Below are 22261 nucleotides of genomic sequence, written 5' to 3'. Positions count from 1 at the left end.
ACTTATGAGTGTTTATGGTTATGGTTTGGTTTAAAACCGTGAAATAATTTAAACCGGATATCGGTGTAGTGTCACAGTTGATATTTTTACCTTTGGTCGATTGGTCAGTTTCAAAATTTTCAAACCATAGTTAATGGTTTGGTTCGCGGTTTATATCGAAGGCCAGCCATATGAAACCAGAGTAGACTGTAAATATTGAATGCATTTTAATTTCTTTTATTATTTAGTATAGATATGTTTTGTTATATATATTAAATATAGTTAAAATACAATTGAACAAAGTCTTTTTAAATACAGTTAAACTTGGATATAACAACTTTATATTAATCTAATTCCAATATGATTTGTAGTAATCTTGGTTCTTGTTATTATTTTGTGTATTAGGTCTTCCATTTATATGGCGAAAATTATCATTTTTCATATTATGATCCTCTAAGGTATCATATCTTGTTGATGGTTGGTTAGGATTGATGGTACAGTTAAATTAACAATTATTTTAAACATTTATTGTCATAACTTAAACTGTGAAACCAAACTGGAACCATACCGTAAGTAACAGTTTGGTTTCAATTTTTAATGACTGAGTTTTGGTTTTGGAGGACAAAAAACGATACTGACGTATGAAAAAGTTATTGTCGTTTAAAAACCATTTGAATCCGCATTGAACACTCCTGCGTAACATAATGATTTGTTTAAATTTTAAAAATTATAACAATATCATATTCAAATTAAAGAAAATAAAATGTTCGTTTTTAAGGTATAATTTTTCTACAAAAATACTAACGTATGAAAAAGTTATTGTCGTTTAAAAATCATGGGTGGGGAAATTAGTTTAAAATTGAAATTAAAAACATAATATGGTTAAAGATGAGGCGGGTAAACTTATAAGTTGGATAAATTATAGTTATGTTTAAAGACAAGTTTACCTCAATTAATACATGTACTTTATGCATTAGATTTTGTAAAACTCTTAAAATCAAGTGTCATAATTTACTTTTGTCTCATGTATTATATATATATATATATATATAGGGGTGGGATCTAGAGAGAACCCTTTTAAATGAGAGAACTAGAGAACTCCATTAAATCAATTAATTTTACTTAATAAAAGGGGAAAATCATGGAGAAGAAGAAAAAAAGGAAAAGGAAAACACGTTTATACAGAAAAGGATAACTTCGGTATTAAGAAATTTATTTTCATATTCCTGCTCACAAATATCACTTTCACACACACACTCTCTCTCTCTCTTTGTATAATCCCTGCTTCTGTCTACACGCTTCCTCACCATCCAAAAACCTAGGGTTTCATCCAAAATTCGTCCAAATCAACGCGATTACACCGAAGAACACCATCAGGTAATTGTCTATACAAGCTATTACATCGATGATGCGGTGGTTGTCCGTCTACCTCACCGTCTATACAGCCGATTACATCGACGGTGATGTGGTGCTTGTTCATCGACGGTGAATCAAACCGGTTCTCTGTTTTTATGTTTTATATTTGCAATTCGAGTAACAATATGCTGATTATAGAGCATATACATTTGATTGCACATATGTAGTATACGAATTATTGGTGTATTACACACAACAGAAGCAATATTCGATATTATCGTGTGTTGTAGTTGAAAATCAAACATTATTGTGTGTATATCAGTTCACATATGCAATATTCCCTGTTTTTGTGTTTTATATTTGCAAATCAAGTAACAATCTCTTGATACTAGCTCATATATGTCTGATTGCACATATGTAGTACACGAATTATTGATACATTACACATAATCAAAGCAATAAGCATTGTTATTGTGTGTTTGGTTGTAAATCAAATATTAATGTGTGTATATCAGTTCACATATGCATTATTCTCTGTGTTTGTGTTTAATTTTTGTAAATCGAGTAATGACCTGATGATAATAGCTCGTTTATGCCAGATTTCATGTATGTAGTACATGAATCATTGATATATTACACGTAATCAATGAAAATATATGATGTTTTGTGTGCCTAGTTTGTAAATCAAACATTAATGTGTGTATCAGTTCACATATGCAGTATACTCCATTTTTGTGTTTTGTTTCTGTAAATCGACTAACAACCTGTCGATGGTAGCTCGTATATGTTTGACTGCACATACGCAGTACATGAATCATTGGTACAGTACACATGATAAACGAAATATATGTTGTTATTATGTATTTGGTTTGTAAATCAAATATTATTGAGTGTACATTAGTTAACATACACACTATACTCTGTTTTTTTTTAAACCAGTCAATATAAAGTTACTATTTGTTTGATTGCATATATGCATCACATTACATACGTGATGCATATATGCATTATATGAAGCATTACACTTATGCATTACTATTCTGTGTGCATAGCACATACGCGTTACTGGCATGTCAGACATTTATGCGGATCTATTCTAGCATATATGTGCAATGCATACGTATTATCTGCATTATTAATGTGATACGTACATGCATTACATGATGAAATGCACATATGCACTACCGCTATATTTAACGTTTATGCGGAACTACTGTAATACGCATACGCAGCACTTGTATTACATGCATTATTAATGTGATACGTACATGCATTACATGATGAAATGCACATATGCACTACCGCTGTATTTAACGTTTATGCGGAACTACTGTAATACGTATACGCAGCACTTGTATTACCTACATTATTAATATGATACGTATACGCATTACAGGATGAAATGCACATATGCACTACCGCTATACTTTTAACGTTTGTGCGGAACTACTGTATATGTATACGCAGCACTTGTGTTATCTGTATTTTTAACATGATACATATATGCATTACAGGATGAAATGCACATACGCACTATCGTTATGGTTAACGTTTATGCGGAACTACTGTAATACGTATACGCAGCATTTTCATTTGATACTCATGCAAGTACGATGATGATGATGATGATGACTCATGCAAGTGATGATTTAATGTAGTGCTTATACATATGACTTGGCGTATTAATGTTGATGTGGATTTAGTGTAGCGCGTATATGCAATGCATAAACATTATCTGCATTATTAATGTGATACGTATTTTGAGTGTTGGTTAGGCATATATTGAGTCGAATATGCATGATTTGTATACTTATTGTCGATTAGGCATATTATAAGTGCCAATGTGAGAGATTTGTATATACAGTATCATACAATGATAGCAGTCCGTTAATTTACATGATTAGTGGAATATTACATATATGAATGGTGTATCTCATTGAATAACTTTCAGTTATATCGTATATATGTATTGTTGAACATAGTAAGGGTACTGTATTCAAGCATATTTTTTTATCCTGCATATACGTAATGCATCTTAAATTGGGATGAGATGTTAGATCATTTGTGAAGTTATAATACATATATGCAATACATATTATAGCATGTTTTAATGACATTATAGCCGATAATACGAAAAAGACAAGGGGTAAAAAAAATGAAGCAGATAGCAAAACAGGGGAAAATTGTGGAATGTAATAGCATATGTTTGAATCAATTATATTATATATATCCACATAATAGGAGTGTTGATAGTATGATTTAGATAAGTTGATACATTAAATATGCATATAATACTTTGATTCATATGTTTGAATTTACTATATTACATATGTGTCATAGACACAAAGGCCACGAGGAAATCAAAATTGACACTGAAGGTGAAAACATCTGACACTCGTTGATGAGGAATGCAGCCCAAGGATGTAAAGAGTGACGATACGATATATATTAGTTATGATTGCTATTTAATGCGTATGCAACCTGTTGTACTACATATGCGTATTGCTTAACGCTTACATGCATATGAACCGTGCGGTATAACATGTATGCATCGCATAGCTATTACGCCATATGAAGCATGTTGTATTGCATATGTGTAGGGTTATCGTATGTTGTTTTGCATTATGCAATTATTAGCTATTACATGCATAAGAGGTATGATGTATTACATATATGCAGTGTTATTGTTTGTTGTATCACATGTATGCATTTCTTAGCTATTACATCATCTGAACCACACTGTAGTGCATATGTGCAGCATTAGTGTATGTTGTATTGCATATATGTGATGATTACCTATTACATGCATAAGAGGTGTGTTGTATTACGTATATGCAATGCTATTGTTTATTGTATCACATTATATGCATCACTTAGCCACTACACATATGAACCATGTTGTAATACATATGTGCAATATTATTGCTTGTTGCATTGCATATATACAATGATTAGCTATTACATGCATATGAGGTGTGTTGTATTACATATATGCAATGTTATTGTTTGTTGTTTCACATGTATGCATTTCTTAACTATTACATCATCTGAATCATGTTGTAATGCATATGTGTAGCGTTATTGTATGTTGTATTGCATATATGCAACATTAGTGTATCACATATATGTACTGGTACTTTATTAGGTATAAATACTAACTGTTTGATTTAATTTATAAACAGGTGAAGATCGGGCTTAAAGAAGGTACCAAGAAAATAAACATGGTGTTTGAAAAAAATTGAGTTAATAAAACTAAAGGACGATCAAATAGCATATGGCCTAGAATGCAATCTCATTCGTCTCCATGACAATAGTTTGCTGGTGCTTGTTCATATTCAAATCATAACCTCAATTCAAGATTATTTGTTTGTATTACATATATGAACTGTACATTCTACTTACATTTTAAAAATTACATCTTTTTATATGTTTGTTGGTGACTGTTTATAATCAAATTGTAGCATTATTACAAGCAATTTATTTGTATTACATATGTGTAATATATAATTTTACTTAAATTTAAGCGATAAATTTTATGTTATGCGGTTTAGAGACTGCTGAAACAGATGTCAGTGAAAGTAAAACTTGGGTTGTGGGCAGTTGTGTGACCGTCAGAATATAGATTGCATACCGACAAAAAAAATAATAAAAAAGAACTCTCTAAGCCAACACTAAATGAAACCGACCCAGATATGAAACCAAAATAAATGTAAGTAGCCCTCCATTAGAGAACTGCTCAAATCTAAAAAAAAAAGTAACAAATAATTTAATTAAAATGCAGCAAAAAGCCAGCTTCAAATTTATATAATATATGAAAATTTTATGCATGTCCAACATAAACAAAACAACCTCAAACAAATTCAACTACACTTATTTAATTACCCAGTAGTTTGGTCAGCGCGTTGTAACGCTTATGCTAACATATGCACACAATTTTTATGCGCAATTCAACACAAAAGGTTATCTCGTGCCTAATATCACCACTAGTTAGCCCTTAATTAGCGATCGAATACACTCTAGAGCACCGGCGCAACATGGCATCATTTATGTGTGTTTTCCTCGCCCTGCATTAGAAAAAATAAATTTTAGTCACAAAGAGTAGATAAAAAAAATATGAATAGACAAAATATAATTTCCAGACCTACTTAACATTGTTGTATTGCTATTACCAACTTAGGATGAAAACAATTATGGGCAACATGTGTTTCAAGCCAACTTATCTCTGTCATAAGATAAACTGATGCATTTTTAGTCAAATCTGCGCATCCAATATCAACTCTGGCAGATGCAACTTTAAGCAAGCCTTTTAACTTTAACATATATATATGTATGGTATATATAAATTGAAAACCATCAAGTTGAAGAAACTACGAAAACCCAATGAAGGGTTGACAATGCTCCACGTACACATGCAACTCCAATTTTCAGCTTTCATTCATTTAAATGTAAAAGTGTATTGTAGTAATTTCCATAACTCCATATTTCTTCTTAATATTGTGTTAGATTGTTTTTACATTTGTACTCTCTCTCTCTCTCTCTCTCTCTCTCTTCTTACCAACTTCATTTCTCTTTTTAATCTATCTTAATATCTTGAACCAAATTTTGCATCAACATATAAGATAATACAAGTACAAAATTATGTAAAACTACTTCAAAATATTTTTACATATATTAAAATATGTAAACTTGTTTAAAAATAGGTAATGTAATTTTAAAAATATGTAAAGATTTAATTAAATATTTTTACAGAATAAAATATGTTAAATTATTTCTAAATATATGTAAACTTATTGAAGAATAGGTAAAGTAAAAAAATTTATGTGAAGTTACTTCAAAAATAATAATTAACCCCCCCCCCCTCTCATAAAACACATAAAAAATAGATACATATGTTACTAATCGAAAAATATGTTAAATTATTTGTAAACATGAAAAAAAAATTTTAAGAAAACTAACTTAAAAATATGTAAATTTATTAAAATATTGTTACATATATTAAAACTTGTAAACATTTGTCTTCTAAAAGGTATATAAACATTGTTACATATATTTAAAGATTCTTATAGATTTGTAACTTATGTGTTACGTTATGTATACATACTATTAAATGTATGTATAAATTATTTCTTATAGATGTTAGATTTACAATTTTTTTTATGTATACAAACATTTGTAATGCATAAAATGTTCGTCGTATATACATATTGTACGTATGTTTCTTAGATATTACAGTTGTAACCTTTTTTACTATAAATATTATATTTTTATTTTATTTTATTTTATAAATTATTTTTACTTTCAGTAATTATTTTGAGAAAATTCTTTTTAACATAATTACTATATCCATTTTTCTAAAACACACAATATAACAAATTCATATTATAATCAAATCATAGCCTACAAAATTAGACATCAATTGAATTGAGCTCAAATCTATTAATAAGGACATAACATAAAAAATAATATTTTACAAACTGATTCACATCAACAAATTGTTTATTAAAGAAAAGTATCATATAAGCAAATTATAAACTCTAAACTTAATTACGTGACACTTAATCACATCTTCCGCAAGTCTGGGATTTCCTCACTTGATTTATAACACACTGGATTGAAATCCAAAAACATATTTGATTGAAATCATAACTAAGGGTTATGTTCGGAAGCAAAAACGGGGAAAGTAACTGTGTTCCGCCGGAAAGAGGTGGTGTTGCCGTCGACAAGTCGGAAAACTCTTTGCAACGCTGAAAACAACCTTTGCGACGCGATTAGCTGTGAATCTGTGATGAGGTTTGTTAATAGCGTTCTTTCTTGGCGACTTTGATTTGATTTAGTAATTGACACAAGGAATTTTTGGTATAAATTCAAGGAAGAAGATATCATAGATTGAGAAGTGAAGAGAGAGAGAGTATGAGGAATTTGAAGATAAGATATGAGTTTGTAATAGTGATGCGAAAGAGAGTAATGTATAGAAGAGAGAGAGAGAGAGAGAGAGAGAGAGTATGTGTTAACATTTCATTTCCAAAACTACCCTTCTTTGTATTTGAAAGGAATATAATAATAGATTTCAAAATCTTTGAGGGAATAGTTGCATCTTAACCATCTCAACCATTCCTTTAACACATCAACGGTCTATGTAGAGTTTTCATAGTTTTCTTAAGTAGAGAGAGTTTTTAGCTAAGTATAAAATTGAAACCCATTTGAGTTGTGAAAATTTTAGAAACTCATTCTCAATCACATGTTTTTAATTAATGTTTAAATCTTGTGGTTCACAATTAAAGTGAATAAAAAATGTAAATATAAATATAACTTTTTCTCTCTCCTGAAAACATATATAAAAATTAGTAAAAAAATTTTTAAAAATAGAAAAATGTTTTTTTTATGTTTCGATGTTTTGTATTAAATGTTATAACATATATTACATGTAACAAAAAAATAACCGATGTTACATAGGTTTTTCACGGATTTTCACAACTCAAGTGAGTTTTCATTTTAACCTTACACTATATATATATATATATTGTATATGAGCCTACTAAAATGAAGTAATAATAGACTAGGGTTAAGAGGAAACAAAATTAAAATAAAAAATTTTCAGGTATATGTTTTGGGTAAACGGTACGTGGTTTCGTTGTTATATGTGTCAAATGTAACTCAAAAAACACCCACTTTGGTGATTGAACTGAATAAATTTATCTCGACGTACATGTACTTTGCATCTCACAAAAATCGGGTGAGAGAAGAAAATGGTCAACGATCTGGCCAAACTGGATGAAGAGTCCGCAAAGCGGGAGGATTTAAAATTTTAATGACTCAAACTGATAACCTCTGAGAGTGTCAAGTGGCCAACGCTTTGAAATATCATATTATCGAAAGTTGTGGATTCCAGCTATTTTTAATGTTTGTTTAGTGTTATTTTTGTTTTTTATTTTAATTTTAGTTTGTAATTCTCAAGTACTTTTAATTAAATTGTTTTTGTTGATTAACTTTTTTACTAATTAGCTTTTACTAATCAGTTATTATCTTTATTATTTTCCATTTTAAAAACAAAGAGAGACCAAGTGAAATTGACAATGACAAAAAAACACATTAAGAATGAAATCATTTCCCATTTACAGTTGATGCCACCAATAGGGGTGAGAGGTACTCTTGAACCCAATTTATCCAATCATCCCACATCACTGGGCAATAATAATAATAATAATAATAATAATAATAATATTTGTCACCAATTTCACCCCACTTTAATCCAAAACCTATTTCAACCCCGCTTTAATCCAAAACGGAGGGGGCACCCATATCCCCCACCCAACTTGCTACTCACATTCACTCCTATTCCAACCTAGCTCCACTCGAAAATCTTGGTCGCCCAACTCAAGGAGTACGAGTAGAATGCCCCGCCAACCGTAATAGTAGGGAACGCATACGCATAATAAACAAAATTAGGGGATGGGGATCGAGTGCCAGTTCCCTAGATCATCACAAGACAAACAAATGGATTGGATATAAACCAACACGTCCCCTCCTGTTCCCTAGATCATCACGAGACATAAGAAACACCCAACCCGTAACGCATCCCACCATTTTTTCTACATGTCATTCAACTAGAGTATCCAACTACGATGGCCATTTACAGAATTACTAACAAAGTAAAAAATATAACTTTAAATGTTGTATTAAATGAGGTTTTTATATATTGATGAATTATAAAATTTTGTTTATCATTATTATATCTTACGAATCCCTAAGGTATGTTATTATATAGATTATTATTAAATTTAACTTTTTTGTTATATTTTTTAACCACCCGTGTAATACACGGGCTATATCTTAGTCTCGATTATGGCATGTACTCATTTGTTTTACTTGTATATTACACTTAGTTCTAAATAATAAATAACAATAAATTTAATTGTAGAGTTGTTTGCACACATATTTGATTTGGGATGATTCTATCACATAGTAATAACCGAGGGCCTCGTTCTGAAGTATTGCAAAACTGTTAAAAACCTGCCCATTTACTCATTTAGTGAGAAGGCCACGAAAAAATATAGAAAAGTGAATGCGTGTATATCGTTAGAAATGCTAAAAGTTACAAGATGAATATATAGTTAGATCACATTTTAAGAAAGTCAACAAACAAATTATGTTGCGGTTTTTGAGTGTTTGATAAGCCAATCGATAACCATATCTATGTTTACCGATTCCTTGCAAGAAATCATGTAGCAGCTTACCTCTCTACCGGTGATCGCGTCAAGACCTCTGCACAAAAGCAAAGACATCAACGTTTGACTTTTGACTTTCGAGTTTTAATTTGTGAGCGACTTACAGTTGATCTATCAATGCTTGTTTGGTTAGAGCTTGTGACTTGTCAATCTTGTTTCCTAAAACAAGCAGAGGAATCCCGTTTAAAGACGGCTTCATCAAGAGTTCGTGCAGCTCGCTTTTTGCTACGGGAATGCTATCCCAGTCAGCAGCATCAACCACATACCTGCATTTCATCAAATCAGCTTTCAGGTTTTTTGGGTTATACATATTTAAAATATTTTAAACTGAATTCAAATAAGATTTACAACTTTTGATTTTTGTCAAAGGACGTAATTTGAAACATGAAGTATGCTTTCTGCTATTTCTTTTGCTAAAGAACGTCCATTGAAAAAACGTTTAAACATAAAGGACTAGTTTTGCTATTCAGTCTTTGATATAAATAGACGTAAGCGTCCATGTAATTGATGTGCAAGTTTATTCACCAACAAGAAAGAGTCGTGATCTTGGTTTGATCACAAAGTCTTGTTGGTTTGTGTTGTTTATCAATCAAGATCAAGATCCGGGCCAACACTGGACCTGAACCCAGCCCACATAAATTCCTGTTGACCCAGTTTGACCAATTGCAATTGTGTGTCCTTGTTTCATTTTAGGTTCATTTCGTGGTGATAATATTCTAAAAATTAGGGGAATGGTCGTACACACGCATTCCGGGCCGCGCGCATAGGGACATCGGACGCGTAACTGGTACCGACATGCGCACAACCCATGCAGAGCCGGTTGCATGTTGGTTAAGCACGTACCGGCGCCACGTAATGCATAACCCACGTGATATGAAAGAGTTTTAGTCAAACTATTTGAATTTTCTCAAGTCATGATTATAATGCCAATTTGCCATTTTTTCAAACGAGCCCGTGCTGACCCAAACCAAAATAACCTACTTTTGAATCTACCCATTTTGACCCGAACCTTTTCTGACCCGTAACTCGAACCCGCCTGACCCAACCTGTTTGCCGGGCCTAGTTTTTATACATCGTACTTTCTTTATTGTAAAGTTGTAATTTTTTAGAGCATTAATGTTAGTAAAGTAACTATTGTGTTAACCAGGTTATGTTTGGTTTATGTGTCTGCAACCATTTACGAGTTCGTCTTGTGTTTGGGTCCGTTTCAAAGTTTTGGGTTAGTGTTAGGTTTGAACCGCCAACATGACCCATTTAACACCCCTGGTTTAATTGGTTATTACAACCGAAAACATTAAGGTAAGAGAATTACAAAATAGCGTTGACCCCTCGACAATATCTTTCCCACATACTGCGAAACCTGCGTTGCCCTCCAAGATCCCACAGCTTTATCGTCACTTTTCCTTTGGTGACTTTTCGCATATTAAATCCTACCGTTGGAATCATGTCCTCACTATAGCCACCCGTCTAGTGATGAATAACATAAGAGTTCAATTATTTTATAAAAACAACAAGATAATTAAATATGAAAAATGCTTACAGCAATGGAATTTACTAACGACGTCTTTCCGGCATCTTGAAGGCCAACAAGGGAAAGCTCCATTTCCTGTTTAAAAAACAAACTGATATCTGAATTGGTAAGAATCTGCTTAATGCTTTGTCAGTTAAAAGAAAAATTCCACAGTTGACTTTTGAGGTCAACTGGTAAGTGAGGTCTAAACTGGTCATTTTTATGACTTAAAGAATCAAATCCTCAACTCGATAAGTATGCGTTATGAGCACCGTGTATTGATGAGGTATATCGTCGATCGGGCTAAACGTATGGGCAATCATTGTAGCAAAACACACACACACACAGATATGCTGTGGGTCCGGAGGGTATAGGTACTCATGGTTCGGTTTAAAACCATGAAACCATACAAACCGGTCATCAGTTTGTGGTCGGTTTTTATTTAACTTTCAGTTTGTCGGCCGGTTTCAAAATCAAACCGTAATGAACAGTTTGAAAATTTTCAGGCAATACAAAACCGGACTGGAGAGTTAAATTTATATACGTCTGCACAGGGCTCCCACTGCAAGTCTGGAGGAGGGTGTCAGGACAACTTAAGCATGATATACAACATATGGTAATTATACCAAATATCAAAGCATGCAAATGAAGCGAATGTTTAGAGAACCGTTCATGAACCTCGACAGGAAATCCGTTTATGCTCGTTTATTAAATACACAAACCAACATGAACAATAATTTTTTGTTCAATAAATTAAACAAAAGTGAACCTGTGTCTCGTTTGTTCATTTATGTTGGCGAGTGTTGGCTCATTGAAATTCGTTTACATGCATTCATTAGTTTCTATTCGTCAATATATTCATTTAAATTTTTGGCCCATTACAATTTAGTCTAGTTTTTTTTGTAACGTTTAATTGGTGTTACCTCACCTATGTCCGTTTACATCCGTAAAGTGTTCGTTCATAATATTAACGAACGAGCATAAACGAAAACCAATAAGAATCCTATATTAATAGCATCCACCGGGCACTATGTTTTTTTTTTTTTTTTTTTAATTCTTGGACAACTTTTGAGTTGCAAAGTGAAACCAACTAGTTAACTTTTAAATTGAAGAGTGAATCAATATACTAGAGCAAGTCATATAAAGAGAAAGAATAATCGGTGATTAATTAGAGGAAGATGATGATAAGGGGAAAGTGAAACAGTACCTTCGAAGCCAATTGAGAAAGGATTCCCACAAGCCCATTTGGAAGAAACCCTAAGACCTGGTTTCTTTTCTTGGAATGTGAGAAAGATGAAGAAGACGTAGGAATGAAGAATGTGGGGTACGTTTGTTTGGGAGAAAAAGCAAATGTTAACGCCCGTACGAGGGAATATTGGGTCAACTTTATATAATATTAACTAACTTTTAAAAGTGTTACAATTAGTTCACTTAACTTTCGTGTTTGATTAAATTAAAAGTTTTAACATATTTTTTTAGCCAATTTCTTTTCTGTTTCACATAGGAAATCTTTTTATCTTTTTTTTGAAGTTGACGTTGAGTGGTGACGTGAATTTTTTTTTTTTTTTAAATTTTAATATAATTAACGTTTTTTAAAAATTTTTAAATTTAACTACATATATTACAAATTCCGACACCCACATCTTATCATCCATTTATTTCTTGACGTACACAAAAATCGGTGAGACTTGATTTGAAGATTTAGTAACCCGATTTGGGAAAAATATGCATCAGTGACCTAATTGGAACACTTTTGAAAGTTGGTTAGTATTTTATGAGATTTTCCCGGGAATATACGTACCGATTATTATCATTATTATTATTATTATTATTATTAGAAGTTGCGGTCTCGTGTATAAATATACATGTTAATAAGTGGGTGTATATAATAGAAGCAATATGTATGAAGATAACCGATGTATAAATGCATCCCTAAAATCAGCAGAATACAAAAAATAAACGAAAAGGAATGTTATTTATACTTACAATTCCGGCATTGGTTAAATCGAATTGAATATGAAAACATGGTAGACATTAAGGTAGCGTTTGGTATGCAGGAATGAAATGTGAAATGGAATGGACCTTTACGAATGAACGAAGAAAACTGTGTTTGGTTGGCTAAAGGAATGGAAGCACCCATTACCTTCTCCATTCCATTCCTTCTAAAACACCCCAAATTCATTCCATCCATCCCCCTTGTTTTTTTTTATTCCATACCCTCTTTCACCCTACTCATCTCCACCACCCTCCCACTATTACCATCGATCACCATCACCACCGTCACCCACTACCAACGCCACCTCCACCACCGCCTCCCACCACTAGCCCCACCCCCGCCAACATCAACCACCATCGTTGCCTCCGACTACCGCCGCCACATTAACCATCCACAACCACCACCACCACCATCATCTCCGTAACCTACCCATCACCTCCCACTACCACCACCACTAATACCCACCGCCACTACCACACCACCTGCCACTGCCAACCACCGTCACTGACCACCGCCAACCACCATCACCAAGTGCCTCCCACACTCGCCACCGCCGCCCACCACCGCTCACCACCACTACCGCCACCACCATCACCACCGCTTACCTCAAATTTATTTTATTCCCTCTTTTTTTTTCCTGACTAACAACATTAGTTAATTATTCATTTCATTTTTAGTTTTCTAGATGGTAACCAAACAAGACAATTGATCCATTCCATTCCTTTGTTCATTCTATTCCCTCATTCATTCCATTCCCTCGTCCATTTCATTACCCTATACCAAACAGACCCCAGATTTCAAGAGGAAGCAATGTGCATCATCAAATCCAATTTTATATCCTTTATCACATACCTGAGATATGCTCAATAAATTATATTGTAACCCCTCTTTTGGGACTAGGATTCTTGATCCTTGTAATTCTGTTATCTATGGTAGCTGTTTCCAGGACTAAGGATCCTCAATGGTTTAAGGATCCTCAACAGTTGATTTCAAATATGTTACTATTTGTTTTGCAGGTATTATCACGTGTTCACCAGAAAGCCTACTTTCACGGATGTGATATTTTACCAGGTCTTCCCCATTCGTCCAAACTCTTGAATGGTCATGAAGAAGTAGTAAACAAAACGTGGCCGAGATAATAGCTAAAGTAGTTAGTAGCCGTTGTAACCTTGTTTATATATACCGAGTTATAGTTGATCACAACACACAACACATAGCATATTGAGAATACCACTAGCAAACACTTTGTACTCACGATCAGCTATAATCTCGCCTTTTGTAATCTTTTCAAGTTCAATATAATCGGTAGTGATAGTCTTCACTACCCGAGGTTTTTATGCCGGTGGGATACTAGTTACCAAGGGCTTTTCCTCGTATAAATCTTGGTGTTCATTTTCAATAATAGTTATTTTGATCATATTTGTTCTTACAAGCACCAATCCTCACATACGAATTTGGTTACTTGATCCTTAGATCGATTTTTGACCAAAACAATTTGGCGCCCACCGTGGGGCCTTGGTGCTTTAATCCTAAAAAATTCTTACCTTTATTCAATTCCTACACCCAAAGTTACCACTCAATGGCCTCTTAAGGAAAAGTTGTTTCTACAACCGCTGTTTCAATTGTGCTGGCTCAAACGACCTTTCCACCACTACCAACTTCTGTGAAGCCACAGAAGCCTATAACTGTTGCTCAAAAGAAGGAGACTGCTATTTTCTCCGGACCGAAATCCACTGCTGTCTCCCAACCGGCAACTTCTAACAATGATGTTTCTATTTTGTGTACGCAGGTGAGGAACTATATAGAGCAACAGAACAAGACCAACCACAGGATCCTCCAGGAGATTGAGGAAATCAAGAGGACGAAGAAGACTACTGAAGATGCAAGTCCCATCATGCCGAAAATGCTTGACTTCAGCACTCTAGATTTCCCGGGTCAAAGGTGTCCAGCCTCCTCTTATTTTCAATAGGGATCCTCGGACCTCCTCCGGAAAGGATACTCTGACCAGTAATCACAAGGATCATCTATCCTTCAACAAGGACCCTTAGGTCAACACCTAAGATCCTTCAACCACTATTCTTAAGGATCCTCGGCCTTCCAATCTGGACCCTCAGATTTCCTTCAAGGATCCTTCACCCACCAACTTCAAGGATGCTCCATCTTTCCATCTGGTCCTTGGGCTCCCAAACAGAATCCATCGTCTATCAGCATCCGGAATCCTATTATCTTTATGGGAAGGAACCTTTAAATGAACTACGGTCAAGGCCACTAGAGGTACATGAGGGTGACTTCATACCGATGCAAACCGCTGCTCCCACTGGACCACCTCTTGATGCTGAAACAGTGTACCCCGGAGGCAGCTATGGAGCGAGATCTTTTGACCACGCAAGAGGTAACACTTACGATAATTTGTCTTTTAGTACTAATCATGGTGGTATGCAGGATACCGGGATCAATCAAAACATAGCCCGTGAGCTATAGAAGCTTAAGGATATGATATCGGGTGTACTAGGAGTCATCAAACCTATTCCCGAATTACTAGCAGGAAGCCATAACATGTCCAGATTCGCTCCACCAATTTGTAATGCTGAGATACCAAAGCGCTTCACCGCCCCTAGCATGAAGTTATACGATGGGTCCACGGATCCTGAGGAACATGTAGCCTTGTACCGTGAGAGAATGGAAATCAACCCAATCCCAGAATGGTTGAAAGAAGCTTGCTTATGTAAAGGCTTTGGCTCAACCCTCACCGGATCCGCCCTCAAATGGCTGCTAAGTCTTCCTCCTTATTCTGTTACTTCCTTTTCTCATTTGATCAATCTGTTCAATAGTCAATTTTCATGCAGTAGATCCTTTGAAAAATTAACTAGTGATTTATATAGAGTTGTCCAACCTCGTGGGGAACCCCTTAGGCAGTTACTTACTAGGTTTGGAAGGGAGGCCATGGAAATTCCAAACCTGGATGTCCCGAAAGCTGTTGAGGCATTTAAGATGAGATTACAAAAGGACTCTCCATTTTATCAAGATCTTGTGATGACCCCTTGCAGGAATTTAGATGAAGTCTGAAACAGAGCTTTAAGATTCATCAGGTTGGAGGAGGATCAAAGAATACAAGATCAACTGAACACTTCGGCAAACAATGAATCTCAAGACAAGAAGCAGGGACTCTACTTCAAAAACAACAACTCCAAACCATACATTAAACCGAATGGCCAGAAGATCAATGCTGTGGAAGAAGAAGAAGACGATGAAGATTTCCCAAGAATATCTGATTACTGCTTCTCCGTGTATATGGGAGGAGTAATGCTTGCAGTTAGGAACTTGGGTGACAAAGCGAGTTGGCCAAGGAAAAATGAGAAGGCACCACCCCCAAAGACAAATCGAAATGGTGAGCCTTTCATGAAGACTTCTGTCACATGACAGAAGAATGCATAGCCTTGAGAAAGAAGATAAGCTACCTCCTCAGCAAGGGTTACCTCAAGGAGCTGTTCGGAAGAAAAAAGTCTAGGACTCAGGATCCTGACCCAGTACCGGAAAAGGCTGCTCCACCTCCCCCAGATGCTCAAGTTATCAACATGATCTTTGGAGGATCTGATATATGCGGAATTTCTTATTTAGCTGCAAAGAAGCACGCTAAAGAGTGCAAATTAGAGAATAGTGAAAGGCCGATCATGACTTCTATAACAGACGAGCAAAGAGTTATCTCCTTCGATGAGGATGATCGAGTCAATGCCCAGGATCCTCACCACGACGGTTTAGTCAATACTTTATTTATTTCTGACCATTATGTTAGCAGGATACTCATTGATGGAGGAAGTTCAGATAACATCATCCAATTAGAAGAACTTAGGAGGATGAATATCCCGGAGTCAGAAATTGTCCCACGATCCTCAGTTCTTGTAGGATTCAGTGGGGAAACGAAGAATACATTGGGGGACATCAAACTCCCCACATATATAGAGGAAGTAATTTCTATTAAAAAATTTTGTGTTATCGATTTCTTGTCTTGTTGCAATGTTATTCTTGGCAGGCCTAGGATACATGAAATGAAGGCAGTTCCCTTACCTATCATCAATGTGTAAAGCTGCCTACCCCATGGGGGATAGCGAAGATCGAGAGCGACAAGCAAGACGCTAAGGATTCCTATACTTCTTCAATGAAGCCTACAAAAAAGCTGAGGGAAGCATAGCAATTACAGAAAGCAAGAAACGAAGAATACATTGGGGGACATCAAACTCCCCACATATATAGAGGGAGTAAATTCTATTAAAAATTTTTGTGTTATCGATTTCTTGTCTTGTTGCAATGTTATTCTTGGCAGGCCTGTGATACATGAAATGAAGGCAGTTCCCTTACCTATCATCAATGTGTAAAGCTGCCTACCCCATGGGGGATAGCGAAGATCGAGAGCGACAAGCAAGATGCTAAGGATTCCTATACTTCTTCAATGAAGCCTACAAAAAAGCTGAGGGAAGCATAGCAATTACAGAAAGCAAGAAACGAAGAATACATTGGGGGACATCAAACTCCCCACATATATAGAGGGAGTAAATTCTATTAAAAATTTTTGTGTTATCGATTTCTTGTCTTGTTGCAATGTTATTCTTGGCAGGCCTATGATACATGAAATGAAGGCAGTTCCCTTACCTATCATCAATGTGTAAAGCTGCCTACCCCATGGGGGATAGCGAAGATCGAGAGCGACAAGCAAGACGCTAAGGATTCCTATACTTCTTCAATGAAGCCTACAAAAAAGCTGAGGGAAGCATAGCAATTACAGAAAGCAAGAAACGAAGAATACATTAGGGGACATCAAACTCCCCACATATATAGAGGGAGTAAATTCTATTAAAAATTTTTGTGTTATCGATTTCTTGTCTTGTTGCAATGTTATTCTTGGCAGGCCTGTGATACATGAAATGAAGGCAGTTCCCTTACCTATCATCAATGTGTAAAGCTGCCTACCCCATGGGGGATAGCGAAGATCGAGAGCGACAAGCAAGACGCTAAGGATTCCTATACTTCTTCAATGAAGCCTACAAAAAAGCTGAGGGAAGCATAGCAATTACAGAAGGCAAGAAGAAATGTTATGAAGACTATGGAACAAGATTCTAAGGAAGTGGTCTTGCACCCAGGGAATCCTGACGAGAAAGTCCTAATAGGAGTGGAAATACAAGAATCCATTAAGAAAGATCTAGTATCCTTCTACAACAAAGAAAATCAACCTTTGCGTGGAAACACGAAGATATGACAGGTATTTCTAAAGATGTTATAACCAATAAACTTGGAATTGATGCTTCTTTTTGGCTTATCCATCAAAAAAGAAGGAAACTTGCTCCAGAAAGAAATGCGATCATCCAGGAAGAGGTACAGAAACTACTGAAAGCAGGTATGATTAGGGAGGTAAAATATCCAAAATGGTTAGCCAATGTGGTTGTAGTTCAAAAGAAAAACAGAAAGTGGAGGGTATGTGTCGATTTTACTGATTTAAATAAGGCATGTCTCAAGGATCTTTTCCCTCTTCCACACATTGACTCCATGGTGGATGCTACCATAGGGCACGAAATGTTGACTTTTATGGATGCTTCATCAGGATTTCAACAAATCCAGATGGAACCATCTAATCAAGAGGACACAACATTTATAACCCCTATGGGCATATATTGTTATATTGCTATGCCTTTTGGTTTTATAAATGCAGGTGCTACGTACTAGAGACTGGTTAATATGATGTTCAAGGACCAGTTAAGAGACACCATGGAAGTCCACATCGATGACATGGTGGTAAAATAAAAAAAAGCGGAAGATCACCTTAAGGATTTGTAAGTAGCTTTTGACATCCTTGACAAATACAACATGAAGCTAAACTCTGCTAAATGTGTATTTGGTGTCAAGTCCGGGAAATTCCTTGGGTATCTGGTAACCAAAAGGGGGATAGAAACAAGTCCATAGCAGATTCAAGCTATCTTAAATCTCAAGTCCCCAACAAACATCAAAGAGGTACAAAGACTAACAGGAAGGGTGGCAGCGCTAAACAGGTTCATATCGAAATCCTTAGAGAAATGTAAAAATTTCTATGACATCCTGAGGAAAAACAAGAAATTCGAGTGGACGGAGAAACATGAGGCTGCCCTCACTGCTCTGAAGGACTACTTATCCTCGGCCCCTGCTCTGATATAGCCTGTGGATGGAGAACCATTGATCCTTTATCTAGCCATTTCCCTCAATGCTTTAAGTGCAGTCCTGGTAAAGGATCACGAAGGTAACCAACATCCTATTTACTATTTAAGTAAAAGTCTCCTTGATGCCGAGTCCAGGTACTTTCACCTAGAAAAACTTATTCTTGCTCTAATTATGGCTTCAATTAAGTTAAGACATTATTTTGAAACTCATACTATTATTGTAAAAACTAATTACCCCATAAAGAATGTCCTTAGAAAACCGAAAATCTCAGGTAGAATGGCTAAGTGGGCTGTGAAACTAAGTGCTTATGATATTCAATATGAGCCTAGGAATGCGATCAAGTCATAGGCACTAGCAGACTTTGTGGATGATTTCAGTGTCACATAGAAGAACAAGCCAATCTTGGAGTTCAACAGCTTGAAGAGACCAAGGATCCTTGGACACTCTTCATAGATGGAGCATCAAACATTAAAGGAACAGGATTGGGAATACTACTAAAATCGCCACAGGGGGACATACTACCCCATTTGATAGCTTGTGAATTCCAGGCCACTAACAATGAAGCAGAATACGAGGCATGCATCACAAGTATACAACTAGCCAAAGGTATGAGAATCAGGTATCTTCACGATTCATTATTAATTACTAATCATTTTAATGGCTCATATGCAGTCAAAGGTGAGAAATTAATTAAATATTTAGATATAGTAAAGGATCTTGCAGGATCCTTCGATTATTTTAACATTACGCAGGTACCAAGAGAAGAAAATATTGTGGCCGATGCCTTAGCAAACCTAGCTTCAGCTTTGAAGCTCCTAGAGAACATTAAAATTCCTATCATCCACGTTTTATTGCCTGCAATTGAAGAATGCAAAGCAATGGAAGTAGATGAGAATCTGCACATACATCCTGAGGATCACCGTCTTGATCATTCATCCTAGATCCTTCCAATAATGAAGTATATCCAAAATGAAAAAATCCCGAAAGAAGAGAACCCCAAAGCTTTTAAAGCCAATGTATCCCAATATACTATTGTACATAATATGCTGTATAAGAAACCCCTTGCAGGTCCATATTTAAGGTGCATCGAAGAATCCGAGATCCAAGTGTTATGAGATTTTCATGAAGGAGATTGTGGCAACCATATAGGGGGCATAGCATTATTCTCCAGGATCCTAAGGACTGGATACTTCTGGCCTACCATGAAGAAGGATGCTATGGAATGCTCTGGGAAGTGCGATGCTTGTTAGAGGCATGGAAACATCCTACATCAGCCGGCAGAACCATTATACCCCATCGTTTCCTCGTGGCCATTCATGAAATGGGGAATAGATATAGTGGGCAAGCTTCCTACGGCTTCAGGGGGAAAAGTCTTCATGTTAGCAATGACAGACTATTTCTCTAAATGGATCGAAGCTGAGGCTTTTCCTCAAGTCAGGGAGAAGGAAGTTATATCCTTTATTAAACATAACATTATTACTAGATTTGGAATCTCTTCTGAAATTATTTGTGATAATGGTTCCCAATTTATGGGAAAAGAACTACTAACTTTTGTGACAGTTGGGGAATCAAGATGATCACTTCAGCACCGGTACATCCGCAAGGAAATGGCCAAGCAGAATCTAGCAACAAGGTCATTATCAACAATTTGAAGAAGAAACTAGGAGCAAAAAAGGGTAAATGAACTACCTTATGTGCTTTGGGCAGATAGGACGACTCCAAAGAACTCCACACGACAAACGCCGTTCTCATTAGTCTTTGGAGCTGTGGCAGTGATCCACACCGAAATGGTGTATCCAACAGCCAGAACAAGCATCCGTGATCCTCAGACAAATGAAGAGAATCTTGCTTAAGATTTAGATACTGTGGAAGAACTCAGAGATCAAGCAAGATTCAGGATGGCCGCCTACCAATAGAAAATGGACGGTGCATACAACAAAAATATTAGGATCAGAAGATTTGAAGTTGGAGATTTAGTTCTTCGAAAAGCGTTCCAAAATACAACTAATCCTGCCGATGGAAACTTAGTATCTAAATGGGAAGGACCTTATTTAATTGAAGCCGAAGCTAGAAAGAGGGCATATCGTTTGATGAATATGGAAGGTGGCATGCTCCCAAGAGCTTGGAGCACAATTCATCTAAAAAAATATTTCTGTTGATCAGGATCTTGGATCCTAATAAACTTCTTCAGTCCATTACTTGGTAAAATTTTACTTTATGTCTATATTTATATACATTATGTTAGATTTTTGTCAAGTTGTAGAAATGCCGAGCAATAGGGCCCTCAAGTGGAAAAAACGGGTTGGCCAACTCTCTCCTAAGTTTAATCAGCCTTGTCGCCAGGTTTATAAGGTTTTCACCTTATCTCCCGAATTAGGGTTTTGACACCCTCGCCTTGAGCGCACGATTACCTGGGTATGATTGGAGGTTGTGGGACCAGTACACTATACGTGGCTGACAATTTAATGGCTAAAAATCATATCTTGGATCCTACGAATTAAGTGGTAGACATACCATATACACAAGTTAAGGTCAACGCCGAGTTAGGCTTGTCACCCCGTACAATTGGGCCAACGCCAAGGATCTTCTCATCGCTCGTAATTAATGGGCTTGTCCCCATGTTTTATTGGGCTTGTACTCACGTTTTATTGGGCTTGTCCCCACAGTTTGTTGGGCTTGTCCCCACATTTTATTGGGCTTGGATCCTCAGCTTCTACATCCATCTTGATCCTGGCTGTGAGTACCGCCTTGCTAGCCCACACTTTGGCCTGCTCCGTAGCCTCTACCACCTGCTCATGAGCCTGGATATCCGCGACGGCCAGCTTATCCTCCAAAGCCTCATTCTCTGCCTGAAGTGCCGCATTCAGCTTATCCTTCAAAGTTATGCTAGCACGGTACTTAGCCAGTTCCTTCTCGGTATTGTCCACATTCTCATCATACAAGGCTTTGAAGATGTCTATAGCCTAAAAAAAGGGAATAAATTAATAGAGTGGTCAAACCCTCTGTACTTAA

At 35.9% G+C, this 22261-nt stretch overlaps 1 protein-coding gene across 1 annotated transcript; it reads right to left on the bottom strand.

The window, feature by feature from the left end:
* Positions 1–9479: 9479 nt before the first annotated feature.
* Positions 9480–12393, bottom strand: LOC143606104 (ADP-ribosylation factor-like protein 8c). The gene is made up of 5 exons (XM_077081983.1): positions 12278–12393; positions 11101–11182; positions 10873–11027; positions 9665–9826; positions 9480–9597 (listed from the first exon to the last, which is right to left on the bottom strand). The coding sequence occupies exons 1-5, from the start codon at positions 12313–12315 to the stop codon at positions 9480–9482; spliced, it is 555 nt and encodes a 184-aa protein (XP_076938098.1). The 5' UTR covers positions 12316–12393.
* Positions 12394–22261: the final 9868 nt, after the last annotated feature.

Source organism: Bidens hawaiensis, unplaced genomic scaffold (assembly GCF_021521415.1).
Source record: "Bidens hawaiensis isolate Kalapana, Puna unplaced genomic scaffold, B.hawaiensis_p1.1 tig00073013_1, whole genome shotgun sequence".
NCBI classification, from domain to species: domain Eukaryota; kingdom Viridiplantae; phylum Streptophyta; class Magnoliopsida; order Asterales; family Asteraceae; genus Bidens; species Bidens hawaiensis.
Note: the sequence above shows the minus strand (reverse complement) of the source record. Positions and strands in the feature narration are given on the sequence as shown.